General features: G+C 55.3%; 1 protein-coding gene across 1 annotated transcript; it reads left to right on the top strand.

The window, feature by feature from the left end:
- Positions 1 to 1832: 1832 nt before the first annotated feature.
- Positions 1833 to 15295, top strand: DAXX (death domain associated protein). The gene is made up of 7 exons (XM_035101764.2): positions 1833 to 2176; positions 4828 to 5632; positions 8133 to 8359; positions 9413 to 9569; positions 11214 to 11682; positions 14357 to 14564; positions 15101 to 15295. The coding sequence occupies exons 1-7, from the start codon at positions 1937 to 1939 to the stop codon at positions 15158 to 15160; spliced, it is 2166 nt and encodes a 721-aa protein (XP_034957655.2). The 5' UTR covers positions 1833 to 1936; the 3' UTR covers positions 15161 to 15295.
- The last annotated feature ends 385 nt before the right edge of the window (positions 15296 to 15680 follow it).

The raw sequence follows: 15680 nt of genomic DNA on the forward strand, positions 1-15680 counted from the left end.
GAGGGCAAGTCTGATGGGCTGAGCAAGTTTGCAGACGACACCAAATTGGGAGCGGTGGCTAATACCCCAGAGGACAGGATCACACTTCAAAATGACCTGAACAGATTAGACAACTGGGCCAAAGCAAACAAGATGAATTTTAACAAGGAGAAATGAAAGGTATTACACTTGGGCAAAAAAAAAAAAATGAAAGGCACAAATACAGGATGGGAGACACCTGGCTTGAGAGCAGTACATGTGAAAAGGATCTAGGAGTCTTGGTAGACCACAAACTTGACATGAGTCACCAGTGTGATGCAGCAGCTAAAAAAGCCAATGCAATTCTGGGCTGCATCAATAGGAGTATAGCATCTAGATCTAGGGAAGTAATAGTACCACTGTATTCTGCTCTGGTCAGACCTCACCTGGAGTACTGTGTCCAGTTCTGGGCACCACAGTTCAAGAAGGATACTGACAAGCTGGAACGTGTCCAGAAGAGGGCAACCAAAATGGTCAAAGGCCTGGAAATGATGCCTTATGAGGAACGGCTTAGGGAGCTGGGTATGTTTAGCCTGGAGAAGAGAAGGTTAAGGGGTGATATGATAGCCATGTTCAAATATATAAAAGGATGTCATATAAAGGAGGGAGAAAGGTTGTTTTCTGCTGCTCCAGAGAAGCGGACACGGAGCAATGGATTCAAACTACAAGAAAGAAGATTTAATCGTTAAGCAGAGGCTTGACAGCCATCTGTCAGGAATGATTTGATGGTGTTTCCTGCTCGGCAGGGGGTTGGACTGGATGGCCCTCGTGGTCTCTTGTGATTCTATGATTCCGTTTCACGTACAACATGATGGCTACCTCCATGAAGCGGGGAGAACAAATGAGCATGCGCAGAAACAACGGGCGGAGGGCAACCTCTGACGATTCCCTCCACAGCCAATAGAAAACTAGAGGAAGAGGGAGCGGGGCGCATGCGCGGGGCATCTCAGAGCCAATAGGGAGGGGCAAAGTAATTCATTCCCGCGGAATGGCGGGAACTCACCGTGTTCGGCTTCGGGGCCGCGGGAAGCGAAGGGCGAGCGGACCTCTTTAGATAAGGCAAGACGTCATGGCAGCGTCCCGGCGTCGTCCCTCCCGCTCTTCGGTGGGAATGGGACAGTCCGGGGGCGTGGCCTGCCGAACCTAACGGCTCCTTTAGAGTTTAAATCGCGGGCGGGTGACGACAGAATCACGTGGCCGGAAGAGTCGACTCCATACCATACGACAAGATGGCGGCGCCCAGAGGCCTCCCGTTCGGGGCGGGAAGGAGAAAGGCAGGGAGCCCGGTTGCCCCACGGCGACGCGGGCGAAGCGTCCGACGCTCGGCTTCAGCGGGGCCGCCAAGCGCCGTAGAGGGAGCGCGGGAAAGCCTCCTGCGGCGCCTCGCTGCCTGCCGTACGGAAAGATGGCGCCGCTGGCGGGATTAGGCGGGCACTTCCGGTCCTGCGCAGTGGGCAGGGAGGAAGGGAGGCATTTCTTCTGGGCTGGCCGCGGAGGAGGGAAAGGAAAGGAAAGCAAAGCCCGAGGCCGGCGAGCGAGGGGGGCGCCGAGAGGGAAGGTCTGCAGCTGGCGGCGGCCCTGGCTCGGGAAGCCCTCGGGGCTGGACCTTGGCCGAGGTCTTTGTTTTGAGACGGGTAGAAATCATACAATTGCCCCTATTGTTATGATCAGGTGGGGGAGGGGGGAGTCTAGGGCCCCCTTTGCTGTGGGGGGTGGGGGAGGGGAGCCCCCCCCAAATAACAGCCTATAGTCTAGTATTGATAGCAGGTGAATAACTTCCTCTTTCCTTCCCCGCAGGTGACGCCAGATCCTCCTGCGCCCGAGGGTGCTCTGCCTTGCCTTGCCCCTCCACCTGGGCTGCTTGGCCCCCTCTCTTCCTGCCCATCGTGCCACTGACCCCCCACCTGTGGGCGCCGCCATGGCTTCCCCCAGCGGCAGCATCATCATCCTGGATGAGGACGAGGAGCCCCCCGCTGCAACGGAGGAGGAGGCCCCGCAGAGCCCTAGCCCCGGGGGCAGGGAAGCCCCCCTTGCAACACCGCAGCAGCAGCAGCAGCAGCCTCCATCCCAGGCTGCTGGCCGAGCGGCGCAGAAAGCCCCCATCCCAGGGAAGGACCCCGCCAGCCTCAAGGTGGAGAACGAGCGGCTCTTTGCAGAGGTGAGTTCAGGAGAATGTGGGGACCCCCCAGATCCTCTTCTCCGCCTGGGGATGGAGCAGGGGGGGGGTCTTCTTGTCCCCCCCCACCCCACCCCTCTCTTTCTCGCCCTGGGCAGAGTGGCCTTTCCAGTTGGGGAGCTGGTCTGTCTGGGCTCCTGACGGTGGTTCAGCTGAAGCCGCCTGGGGAGGAATGGTGTGTGTCGTCTGCAGGTTCAGACTCCATCGTGGGCATCCGGGCATCCAGCCCTCGTGGTCCCAAGAAGTCCTCAGGCCTTCTTAGGGTGGCCATGTTGCAGGTGACGCAGAACGCCTCTTCCGCATTTGTCAGAAACTGGTATTTTAGCGGCGGCTCTGGAATTCCCGTTCTGTTGATATCAGGAGTGTTGCGTTTTTGGCTCTGCTCAAAGAATTTCTGTGCCGATGAACCTGCCCAGACATTTAGAAAGGCATTATTATTATTATTATTATTATTATTATTATTATTATTATTAATAGGCACAAAGGTGCCTAGGTGTTTCGTTGTGGCAGCTGTAACCTAGGTTTAAGGTGGCATGTGGTGGTTTGCTAATACAGTGGATGCTCGGGTTGCAAATGAGATCCGTGCGGGAGGCACGTTTGCGACCTGCGGCGTTCACAACCCGCGTCTGCGCACGTGCGGGTTGCAATTCGGCGTTTATGCGCAAAGCGCAATTTAGCACTTCTGCGCATGTGCGCGCACCGAAACCTAGAAATAACCCGTTCTGGTATTTCCGGGTTTGACACGGAGCGCAACCCCAAAAGACGCAACCTGAAGCGCCTGTACGGGTTAGGTGTGGCTGTATACTGTATATGAGTTTCTAACACTGTGGCAAGGCCTCAGCTGGCCCAATTGCCTTCTAGATCTGGCGCACGGATGGTCTGGGAATCCAGGCAGCCGGCACAGCGCGCATGATGTTTTTTTTCCTGACTCAACCAGGCTCGGGGGTCAAAAGTGAGGCGGGTGGCTGCTCAAAACAAGCCCCTTTTTTGTCCGTCGTGGGCACACGCTGCAATCTTTTCTTCCTGGGTGGGGGGTGGGGAAGAGGGAAGAGGAGCCACAGTTCGGATTTCCACCATGGAGCTGCCGGTGACTGACCTCAGGAAGGGCAGTGGCAGGGGCTTGGGGGCGCCTCACCTGAGGAAGCGGGGAGCACCTGGGCAGCTGCACGCCGAAGCAATTCTGGGCTTTGCTGGGGGGGCCGCTCCTTAGCTACACGGAGCGATCCATGGAAAGGGAAATGGCCGCCACCGCCTTGTCTTCCATCATGAGATGGAAAGAGTGTTTTTGCTTGAGTGGCCCTGGCTGGATTTAGCATGGCCAATAGCTTTTCCCTTCACCCATGCATGCGCACACGGTCTCCAGGGCTGACAGGAATGGCACACTTACCTCAGCCCCCCCCCTCGCGCGTTACAATCGAAATAGTAACTGTCAATGTGTAAAACGCAAAGGAAGCAGCGTGGGTATGAGGGAAACCCCCCTCCCCCCCCAAAAAAAACTTTTGGGCAATGTTGGGGAGGCTTTTGGGCAATGTTGGGGTTGGTCCCAATAAGGGTTTTTGCTAATAATCATGGCAACGTATAGTCCGACCCCCCCACAAGGTCTGAGGGACAGTGGACTGGCCCCCTGTTGAAAAAGTTTGCTGACCCCTCCCAGTATCCCAAAGTCTACAATTGAGCAGAGCATGAAAGGGAGGGAGCCAGTCAGCCTATAGGTAAAAAGGTAATGGACCCCTGGACGGTTAAGTCCAGTCGAATGCAACTTTGGGGTGCAGCGCTCATCTCGCTTTCAGGCCAAGGGAGCTGACAGCTTTCCGGGTCCTGACGAAGCCACTTTTGGAGGCTGATTCTGGGGAAATGAAAGCTGGTCCCTTCCAGGACTCCCTGCTGCCTCCTCTGCCAAAAGGGTTCTGGGGGCACAGGACAGGAAGGTAGCCGACTCTCCTTCCTTGGAGGTTTTTAAGCAGAGGTTGCACTGCAGGGGGCTGGACTAGATGACCACTCTGTGAATTGGAAGCTGCCCCCTTTGGTGTCTTGTGTTCGGGTCGGGAGCGACCTTTGGCTGGCAGTTGGCTGGAAGAGGGTGGATGCGCCCCAGGCAAGGCCTCACCCCCCCTCCGTTGTGCATTCCCTCCGCCTTCTCTAAAAGCCACACTGGGGTCTTCCAGGGGCCGCTCCCTGGCAGGCCCCGTCCTCAATGCATTTTGTTACCTTCTATTCCAAGGTGCCCGAGACCTTGCCTGAAGATCACAAAACTCGGGCAGCATTGTAGGGGGAAATGCGGTTGGCCTTGCCTGCCTGCCTCCTGTGGGAGGGAGTCCCACAGTTTAACAATGTGCTGTGCGGATAAGTCCTTTCTTTGATCTGCCCCAATCGCCCGACATTTGGCTTCCTTGGAGGTCCACGAGTTCGAGTGTTATGAGAGAGAAGAAATGTTTTCTCTCCCTGCTTTCTTCCATCGCGCTGCCTTTTCTGCCTACCAGAAAGTCCCAGGCGCAGTCGACTTTCTTGGCCGGTTTCAGGGAGCCTTTCCAAGTTTCTAGTCCCTGGCGGGGACTCCCGTGGGCGCAAGCTTGGGTCGGAGGGTGGGCTCCTGCTCCCTGCGCCCCTGACCCTCTCCCCTCCTTTCTCCGCAGTTTGTGGCCTTCTGCACCATGCACACGACCGACCACCCGGAGGTGATCCCCTACCTGTCGGGGCGGCACCAGAAGGCAGTGCCCGCCTTCCTCTCCTCAGTGGAGTTCCGCAACGTCCTGGGCCGCTGCCTGGCGCGGGTGCAGGCGCGCAGCAGCAAGGTCTACGTCTACATCAACGAGCTCTGCACCGTCTTCCGGGCCCACAGCCAGAAGAAGAAGCCGCCCTTGCCGGCTCCGGCGCCGGAGGCCCCCGGGCCCAGTGCTGCCCCTGCGGGCGCCGCAAAACCTCCGGGCCCCGCTGCGAAGGCTCCGGGCGAGGGCGCCAAACGGCAGATCCGCCACCTGGAGAACCTCCTGCGGCTCCACGAGGAGGAGATCCGGAAGCTGCAGGAGCGGGAGCTGGACCTGGAGGAGCTGGACAGCGAGGACTCGACGTACCTGCAGGAGAGCCGGCTGAAGCGCCGCATGGTGCACATCTTCCAGCGCCTCTGCCAGCTGAAGGACTGCAGCAGCCTGACGGGGCGCGTCATTGAGCAGCGCATCCCCTACCGCGGCACCCGCTACCCGGAGGTCAACCGGCGCATCGAGCGCCTCATCAACCGCCCCGAGGCCTTTCCCGACTACGCCGACATCCTCAAGGCCGTGCAGAAGGCCAGCGCCCGCCACAGCCTGGGCCTGCCCAAGCGCCAGATGGAGAGCATGGCGGCCGAGGCCTTCCGCGAGGTGGGCAACCGCCTCCAGGAGCGCCGCCACCTCGACCTCGTCTACAACTTCGGCAGCCACCTCACCGACCAGTACCGGCCCAGTGAGCGCACGGGGGGCACCGGCGGGAGGCTGGGGGGGCGGTGCGCAGGGGGCGCTGTAGGCCGGCTGCCATGTTCCCCGGCCGGCTATGGACACACATGGGTGCCTCAGAGTTCAGACATAGGCATGCATAATAAAAATGGCGGGGAAGTGGAAATTCCCCTCGGCAGAGACCCGTTTTGAGTGGGGAGACGTTGCCGTCCAATGCACACACAAAACTGAAATGGTGGGAAAGCTTTGAATCATAGAATCCTAGAATCGTAGAGTTGGTAGAGACCACAAGGGCCATCCAGTCCAACCCCCTGCCGAGCAGGAAACACCATCAAAGCATTCTTGACATATGCCTGTCAAGCCTCTGCTTAAAGACCTCCAAAGGAGGAGACTCCACCACACTCCTTGGCAGCAAATTCCACTGCCGAACAGCTCTTACTGTCAGGAAGTTCTTCCTAATGTTTAGGTGGAATCTTCTTTCTTGTAGTTTGAATCCATTGCTCCGTGTCCGCTTCTCTGGAGCAGCAGATCTCCGCAGGGCTTTAAAGGTGCCTCAGGAAATGGTGATGAATATTGAATATTTCTCTGAGAGGCAACTGTTCTGAAGGAGGCTTGGCCATCAAACGGACAGATTAAATGGAAATCACGGGGAAATCTGGAGATTTTCCTCAGAAGAGGCCATTTTTGAGGGCGAAGGAGACTTTGCTGTCGCTTCCGTTGGGCTTAATAAGGTGCCTTGAGAGTTCGGACATAGGCACACCAAATAAAAGCAGCGGGGAAATGGAAATTCCCCTCCGAGGCCATTTTGAGCAGGGAGATCTTGCCATGAAAGGCACATTTGGGATGAAGGGGGGGGGCAATTCTCTCCCCATTTCCCAGCTTCCTCTCTTAAGATTAAATTCTGAAACAAAAAGTCCTTTCCCATCAAGGAAGGTATTGTTTTGGTCTGTCAAGGCCATTTCACTAGAGAAAAACAGCCTCTTCCCTCCCCCCTTCCCCTTCACTCACAAAAACAGATTTTAAATGATATAATCCCATATGAGTAATATGAACACAACGATAATATTAATGTTGTGTTCAAGTCTGGTTTAGTCCAGTATTAGCAATGACTGTTATAGTCCTCTTCTTTTTTTTTAGTCTTGATTTATAACCAGCTGGTACCTCTTAATAAAATAAGTCCACAATTATAATTCCATTAGGTTAGACGTCTTCAACACTCTGAAAGATCAAGAATTTATTTTCCAAAAGTAGCATAGATTCAGAGAGTCGGTCTTTCTTCCAGAGGAAATTTGTACCATTCTTCCATTAAAGAATCAAGTTGAATCACAACATAGGATAGATTCAGGTTGAAATTGAATTCAAGTTTGATGTTTTAAGAAATCTTGAGATTAGTATAAACGAAAGCTGTGTGGAATCTTTTAATCCTTATTGCTCATTAGTAACTTCTCTCCCAAAGTGAACTTTATTCATCAGCACTTTCATATATTTTGTGCCCGTAGCACCAGGAACAGGTGCCTTAGAGTTCGGACGTAGGCACACAAAATACAAATTCCCCTCCAAGGAGGCCATTTTGAGGGGAGAAACTCGGCCATCATTTCCAGGAGAATTTAAAGAGGTTCCAGAGATCAGAAAATAGTGTGAAGTGTTGAAAATCTCCCTCAGAGGCATACCTGCGTAGGCGCAACTTCCGGTGTCACTTTGCCCATCTATGGTCACCGAAAATGGCGGGCGCCGGAAGTCGCGTCTACGCACTTCCGGACATGCGTAGACGCGACTTCCGGCGCCGGCCATTTTCGGGGCCCATAGATGGGCAAAGCAGGGGGGGGAAGGCCGCCGGCAGGAGCAGAATAAGGGAGAATAACGGGAGAGGAACCGGTACGAGGGACTGCTGGGAAACGGTACAAAAAAAAACACCGGGGTTTCCCGGGGAAAACGGGGTACTTGGCAGCTATGCTCAGAGGAGGCCATTCTGAGGGAAATGCACAAAGGAAACAAGTGGCAGGAGCTGTTGGCGTTTCCCTCAGAGGAGGCCAATTTGAGGGAGGAGGGCAGGACTCTGGCCCACGGCTGCTCCATCACCTTTCGGCTTAACAGCATTGTGGCCCCTGAGTGTATTTCACATTGGGGGAGAGGAAGCATCTCTCGCAGAGAACGGCAGTTCTTTCCTTTCTTGGGGAACTCTGGGTCTCCTCCCCCGGCCCTCGCATCTGAGCAGAGCTTTTCGCGCAATGCCGGCCTTGCAGGGGGTTGGACTAGATGACCCTGGGTGTCCCTTCCAACTCTACAATCCTAGGATTCTGCCTTGGCCGCTGACAGGAAATCTGGATCCGGCCGGGGGGGGGGGCTCTCTCCTTTCATCCAACGCCACAGCCTTTTCCGGAAGCTTCCCTGGGGGGGCAGGAGGGTCTGGCTTCCAGGCCAGGCAGGGACTCGGGAGGCGTTTTGCGGGACCCCGGGGGGTCATCCATCCCAACCCGCTGCAACCCCCCGGCCCATCTCTTCCCCTGCAGATTCGGACCCGGCCTTGTCGGACCCTGAGCTGGCCCGGCGCCTGCGCCAGAACCGGGAGACAGCCCTGCAGCGCCTGGAGGAGGTGACCGCCCAGTTCGCGCAGCTGCAGGACAGGAGCGAGGACGAGGGGCTGCGGCGCCGGAGGGAGTCGCGGGGTGGCAGAGACGGGCCCGGTCCCAGCGATGCCCCCGGGTGCCAGCAGGGGGAGCCGGCCTCTCCCCAGGAGGTGAGGGGGCTTTTCGGGGAAAAGGTGGCGCCCCTTGCAGGGGGGGGGTCTCTGGTCGGGGGCCTCTCCCCACCTGCCTCCTTTGAAAGGACCCCCTCTCTCTCGCAGGGCTGGGTTCAAGGTCCTCAATGTTGATTCACAAAGGCCTGTGCCCGGACCCTCAATTGCCATTCCCCAAGTGAGCCAGACAACACTGGGTAGCAGAGCCTTTTGTGTCAATCAACAAATAATAATAATAACACAGTGTCGATGGCACAGCCCTGTGGAACTCCCTGCCACTGGAGATTCAGCAGGCATCTTCCAGCCATCCTTCAAATGCTTGCCGAGAACGTCTGTATTCCACCAGGCAATTGAGTATACCAGTTTCCTGCAATAGATTTGTGACCGTAACACTCCCCCCCCCCAAATGTAATTTTCATTGAGTTTCCAAATTTTTACAGCTTCAGATTATATAGAGAGATTGTTTCGCGTATTGACTTCTCACTCCCATCAAACTCTTTTCTACTACATTCTATTTCAAATTCTTCTCTATTACCAACATCTCTCTAGTACAGTTCCTTTATCGTTTTTCTTCCGCAAGCCCCATCTCGAATCCTGCCCATGATTTCATTTGTTTGCAGTACTTTTCCAGACATTCAAAAAAGGGCCTCCATTCTGCTACAAATAGTTCATTAATTTCCTCTCTTAATATTCTCTTCTTAACGGTCAGGCTTCATACGTAGATCCCCGATCTTTATGCACCTGCATGCTTAACGTTGTAAATGAATAAATGCATTTTTTGTGCCTTGCAGGGGGTAGACTAGATGGCCCCTGGGGTCCCTCCTGTGAGATGCCCTGGTGGGCGGATCCAGGTGTGGGCAGGGGGGGCTGTTTGGGAGCTTGCTTCCTGCAGGCGGGGCAGCTGCTGCTTTGAGACCCCCCCCCTAGAGGGCAAGGGGTCGCTCTGTGCACCGTTCTGGGATCTTGATGGGGCAGAGAGCTTTCTGGGGGTGCCTGTCTCATCCCTGGCACGGTCAGAACTGGAGGGTGACCCTCGATGTCTCTCCTCACTAGGGCAGCCCTGGCCTGAGCGTGGCAAGTGCAGGGGCGGAAGAGGAAGAAGAGGAGGAGGAAGAGGAGGAAGAGTCCTCCTCCGAGTCGGACATAGACGCTGAGCTGCGGAAGAGCCTGGAGGAGGAAGAGGAGGAGGAGGAGGAAGGGGCTGCCCCAGGTAGGCTGGTGGCTGGGGTGGCATCAGAAGGGACCCCCCACTTTGGGAAGGAGCCCGTCCCTCCTTTGGAAGGGGCTGGCTCCTCCTCCTGGGGAGGTTTCACGGGGCTCGAACCCGCAACCCTAAGAGTCTCGGGCTCTACCGACTGAGTTGTCTTGGCTGCGCGGATGCTTTGGCTGAGATTCCTGCTTTGCAGCAGGTTGGGCTGGATGACCCTGGGGACCCACCCAGAGGGGCCTTTTGTGGTGGGGGGGTCCTGCCATTTCACACCCGAGCAGAAAGAGAAAAAACGAAGGAGCCCAGAGTCTGGAATCGAGCTACACATGCTGTTGTGGATTAGATCAGGGGGCGGCAAACTACGGGCCAGGGGCCGGATGCAGCCCACCGGGCTCATAAATCCAGACTGCGGACCCTGCCGCCCGCTCAGTCAGTCCCTGCGCTCAGCCGGCATGGCGTGTGGGGACTGACTGCCGCGAGACGTTGGCACGTCTTTGGATTGGCTGCGGGAAGCTCCTCCAGCCAATCTGAAGCCGCGGACCACCTCTGGGCGACGCCCCCTCCTTTCAGCGTATGGCCAGGAGCCGAGCGGGAGGAAGCGGCGGGGGCGGGGCGGGGAGGCTGCCTCCGCCGCCCCAGCCAGATGCATGGGCTCTGCGGCCCGTGGATCCCTGGTCGAGGCAGAGGACGAGGTGGTGGCGTGAGTGGGGGTGGTGGGGGGTCAAAAGAAAGCTAGATCATGCGGGGGGGAGTGCCTTGCTTCCCCCCCCCCCCGCAGGACCAATTACAGTCATCAGCAGTCGTTAACAGCCATCAACAGATTCACCACTCCTATCAGCCCATCACCCATTCCCACCCCCCACCCTCTGAATATAAATAAGGGTCTGGTTGATTCCGTTTCAGTGTATCTGATGAAGTGTGCATGCACACGAAAGCTCACACCAAAATAAAAACTTAGTTGGTCTTTAAGGTGCTACTGAAGGAATTTTTTTATTTTGCTTCGACTCAGACCAACACAGCTACCTACCTGTAACTAGGACTTTAAAGGTCAGCACCAACACTTTGAACTGTGCTCAGAAACGTACTGGGAGCCAATGTAGGTCTTTCAAAACCAGTGTTACGTGGTCTCGGCGGCCGCTCCCAGTCACCAGTCTAGCTGCCGCATTCTGGATTAGTTGTAGTTTCCGGGTCACCTTCAAGGGTAGCCCCACATAGAGCGCATTGCAGTAGTCCAAGTGGGAGATAACTAGAGCATGCACCACTCTGGCGAGACAGTCTGCAGGCAGGTAGAGTCTCATCCTGCGTACCAGATGGAGCTGATCAACAGCTGCCCTGGACACAGAATTGACCTGCGCCTCTATGGACAGCTGTGAGTCTAAGATGACTCCCAGGCTGCGCACTTGGTCCTTCAGGGGCACAGTTACCCCATTCAGGACCAGGGAATCCTCCACACCCGCCTGCCCCCTGTCCCCCCTCCAAAAAAACAGTACTTCTGTCTTTTGGGCATATTAGCGAGGGCAGGAAAATGGTATTAAATTGAATAAATTTGGTTTGGTTTATAGTAATTTGGTAAATCAATAAAAATAATTGGCCAAACGATAAATTAAAACGACATAACCCTGCTCTCCCTCCCTCCCTCCCTCCCAGATGATGACCCCCACATCCAGGAAGTGGAGGCCGACCAGCACATGGACTTAGAGGCCCCTGAGCTGGTGGCGTCCTCCTCGGATGAAGAGGATGAGGAAGAGCACCACCCGGAGGGGCGCGAAGGAGAGGACCATGGACAGCATGAGGGGCAGGCCCCCGTGGACCCCCCTCCTGCCGTGGGCACCTCCCCCTCCCAGCAGTTCCTCCTGGAGATTGAGGAGGCCCTGACGCTGGAGGCGGGCGAGACGCCGCCCCCCACCCCCTCCCCCCCGCCCCAGAGCCAGGAGGGCAGGGGGGCCTCGCACCCGGTCTTCCTGTCGCGCCAGAAGCCGCCACATCCCCAGAGGCCCCCGGGGGCCAAGCGCAGTCGAGCGCAGGACAACGGCAGCCTCCACGGGGCGGGCGGAGGACCCCTGCGTGGGGTGAACGGGCAGCCCCCCAACAAGCGGAGCAGGCGGGAGTCCAACAGGTGAGCGGAGGAGGGGCAGGGGGGTGGTAAAGGGGAGAGGAGACTCCCTGGGGAAGGGGAAGGGCAAGCGGGTGGGGCTAGATGGCCCCTAGCTGTCCCGTCCAACTATAATTCTGTGATTGCAAGGGGGCTGAGGGGGGCAGGCTGGCCGAGAAGGAATCTATAGGTCCTGGCCTGAACCTGCCTGGGGGCTGAGCCCCGAGAGGGCGATGGCTGGCACAGAACTGAGAGGGAGAGCCTCTTTTAAGAAATACTAATTGATATACTTTCCTTCACCCAAAGAGCACAGGGCACTTGGCAACATAAAATGCAAATGCGGAACATAATGGCCAAAAGCATAATGCCAGTCGCTGACACATTTGCGCCCGAGGCCTGGGGGAAGAGGAACGTGGTTGCCTTTTCTGACTTCAATATGTCCGGCAAACTCTAAATTGCAGAGAAGTTGCATCTGCAAGTTTGCAAAAAATTCCGCATCTGGGTCTTTTCTGCAACTGCTCTCAGAGTGCGGGATTCCCTGGCAAGAGAGGCTCCTTCCTTGCTGTCCTGCCAGAAGGTTTATTATTATTATTATTATTATTATTATTATTATTATTATTATTAATTATATACCGTCCTATACCCGGAGGTCTCAGGGCGTGACACAGAATAAAATCAAAATATAGAACCACAAAATACATAATAAAAAAACCAACAACCCAGGAACTCCCCACTCCCCAAAACCACCTTTTAAAAAAGGAGTTTCACAACATTTAAAGTAAGACAATTAAACCTGGACAGGAGCCACATATTATTAATATTATTTTTACAGTGGTACCTCTTCTTACGAATGTTTCTACTTACGAATGGAGCTCTGTCCGCCATCTTGGATGCTGTTTAGATGAATTTTTAGGTAGGGTTGCTTCGACTTACGAATTTTTTCTCCCAATGCATTCCTATGGGATTCGACTTACATTTTTTTTCGACTTACGAATGTGCGTTCGGAAGGCATTAAATTCATAAGTAGAGGTACCACTGTATTGTTATTATTGCTATTGTTATTATTATTATTATTACGGCCTTCCTTTCCTGGCAGGCCTTTGGGAACGCAGGTGCAAAGGCGACCGACCACTAGGCTGCTGTCGGGGCAAACCAGATACTGATTTCTGCTTTGAAATGGGCCCTGACTCCTTGCGTGATCTTTTAGCTTAGTCCAGAAGTAATCTGGGCTCTCCTTCCATGGAGGTTTTTAAGCAGAGCTTCGGATGAGCCAGGGGTTCAAATCCCAAAGGGCATTTTCCAAAGTTCTGCCCCAAAGCAGAGTAAGATTCCTGCTGACTCCCAGCATTGTCCTGCTCAGACGCCATTTGTGTGTCTGCCATGGGGGGCCCCCCAGACCCTGAGGCTGAAGGGCAGCCCCCTTCCCCAGGGATGTGGTGGAGTCCCTGAGAGGTGGCCATGGCATCGGAGAAGGGTGGCGTTGGAAGAGGCCCTGAGGGTCATCTAGCCCAACCCCTGCAAGGCAGGAGTCCCTGTCAGGTGGGAGCGCTTGGAAACTGTTGGAGAGGCTTGAGGGGTGATTCATAGAATCATAGAATCCTAGAGTTGGAAGAGACCACAAGGGCCATCCAGTCCAACCCCCTGCCAAGCAGGAAACACCATCAAAGCATTCTTGGCATATGCCTGTCAAGCCTCTGCTTAAAGACCTCCAAAGAAGGAGACTCCACCACACTCCTTGGTAGCAAATTCCACTGCCGAACAGCTCTTACTGTCAGGAAGTTCTTCCTAATGTCTCGGTGGAATCTTCTTTCTTGAAGTTTGAATCCATTGCTCCGTGTCTGCTTCTCTGGAGCAGCAGAAAACAACCTTTCTCCCTCCTCTATATGACATCCTTTTATTATTCCGCCTGCCCTGATTCCTTCAGGGCAGGCGGAATAATAATATAATAATAATAATAATTTATTATTTATACCCCGCCCATCTGGCCGGGTCTCCCCAGCCACTCTGGGCGGCTTCCAACAGAAGAATAAAACACAATAATCTATTAAACATTCAAAGCCTCCCTGAACAGGGCTGCCTTCAGATGTCTTCTAAAAGTCTGGTAGTTGTTGTTCTCTGGCTTCCAACAAAACAGAAATTCTAAAATACAAAAATCCATCAAACATTAAAATACAGAAATCCATCAAACATTAAAAGCTTCCCTAAACAGGGCTGCCTTGAGATGCCTTCTAAAGGTCTGGTAATTGTTGTTCTCTTTGACCTCTAGTGGGAGGGCGTTCCACAGGGCAGGCGCCACCACCGAGAAGGCCCTCTGCCTGGTTCCCTGTAACTTGGCTTCTCGTAGTGAGGGAACCGCCAGAAGGCCCTCGGAGCTGGACCTCAGTGTCCGGGCAGAACGATGGGGGTGGAGACGCTCCTTCAGGTATACCGGACCGAGGCCATTTAGGGCTTTAAAGGTCAACACCAACACTTTGAATTGTGCTCGGAAACGTACTGGGAGCCAATGTAGATCTTTCAAGACCGGTGTTATGTGGTCTCGGCGGCTGCTCCCAGTCACCAGTCTAGTTGCCGCAAGGGACTGGATGACCCCTCGGGGTCCCTTCTCCAACTCTGCAATTCCACGAATCTGCAAAACGCCCGGGAGGAAGAAGTCAGGCTGTGAAAGCGGCCAGTAAAATGTGTGTTTCTTCTCTGGCAGCTGCATCGAGGTGCCCAGCACTGGCTCAGAGGAGGAGGAGGAAGAAGACGAGGACGGAGGGGGCCGCCTCAGCCTGTCCCCCTCACACAGCCCGGCCCCCTTGGCCGACTCCACCTGCGTCGACTCCCCAGGCTCGGGGCTGGTCACCAGCTCCCAGGGCAGCCCCCAGCCGCAGAATCGGGGCCGCCTCCTTGCAGCCATCTGGAAGGTACTAAATGGCCACCTTGGCAGTGGGGTGGGGTGGGGTGGGTGTGGATTTGCCGCAGGCACAAGAGCCCCAATCTGGAGCCCCCAATTGCTCCTTGGCCACCCAGGCCTCTTCCTTCCTCTCCCAGCACCAGCCCTTAGCTCCTGCTTCTTCCCCTGGGACTCAGCGCCTGAGCCGAGCCTCCTGGATTGGGCCAGTGGCCCTCCTCATAGTGGCGAAATACGCCTAGGAATCTCCTTTTAAATTCACCCAGTTTGATGGCTGTGCCTGCCTCCTGTGGCAGGGAGTTCCGCACTTCAACCGAGTAGGACCTTCTTTGGCCCGCCTTAAATCTCCCCGTGTCGAGCTTCCTCGAACGCCTCTCTTCAGGCCAGAAGAGAGTTCCTAAACTTTGCACCCCTCCTCCCAGCTGGTCTGGTGAGCTGGGTGGGGGGGCAGCCAGCCGGAGGCCTTTGGGTGCTGCTCTGGGGAGGGAGGGGGGTGCCGGGCCCCAATTTCCTCCTCTTCTGAACCCCTTCTCTCCCCACCCCCTGCAGGCCAGCGTGGCGACCCAGTGTGACCCCGAGGAGATCATCGTCCTGTCGGATTCGGATTAGCCCCCTCCCCACAATCTGGCACAGACTTGGGGGGGGAGCAGAAGGACAGGTGGACCCCCCCCCCAAAAGAAATACTGGCTTGGTGGAAGGTGGCGATTCTGCCTTCATGGACTCACGGGGGGGGGGCTTCTGCGTGATGCATGAGGGGGGGCAGGGGACGGAGGACGGGGACTGCCGTGTTTGTATTTTTCTGGGTGCCATGGGGGGGTGGCAGGGGGGTGTCCTGTCTGTTTGGGAGCTCATTTTGCAAACAAAAAACAAAAAAAGCAGGGTTAATAAAAAAATAGGCATATATTTTTCTGTAGGCTGCCGTGAGTCTGAGTTCTGTTAAAGCAAGACAAGGGGTGGTTTGGGGGGAGCACACCTGGGGGGGGGCATTTGTTCCCTGTTTCTGTGCTTTCCGTTGAGTTTTTTTTTGTCTTTTTCTATTTTGTTGGGAGCAGCCCAGAGTGGCTGGGACAACTCTGTCAGATGGGCGGCCTAAATTAGAAAACTTATTTTTATTTTATTTTCTATACAC

This window comes from Zootoca vivipara, chromosome 2, assembly GCF_963506605.1.
Source record: "Zootoca vivipara chromosome 2, rZooViv1.1, whole genome shotgun sequence".
Classification (NCBI taxonomy): Eukaryota; Metazoa; Chordata; class Lepidosauria; order Squamata; family Lacertidae; genus Zootoca; species Zootoca vivipara.

Coding starts and splice junctions, on each gene's coding strand:
- DAXX (XM_035101764.2), top strand. CDS start 1,937: ATGGCTTCCCCCAGCGGCAGCATCATCATCCTGGATGAGGACGAGGAG. Junction 8,360..9,412: donor AGCCGGCCTCTCCCCAGGAG/GTGAGGGGGCTT, acceptor TCTCCTCACTAG/GGCAGCCCTGGCCTGAGCGT. Junction 14,565..15,100: donor TCCTTGCAGCCATCTGGAAG/GTACTAAATGGC, acceptor CACCCCCTGCAG/GCCAGCGTGGCGACCCAGTG.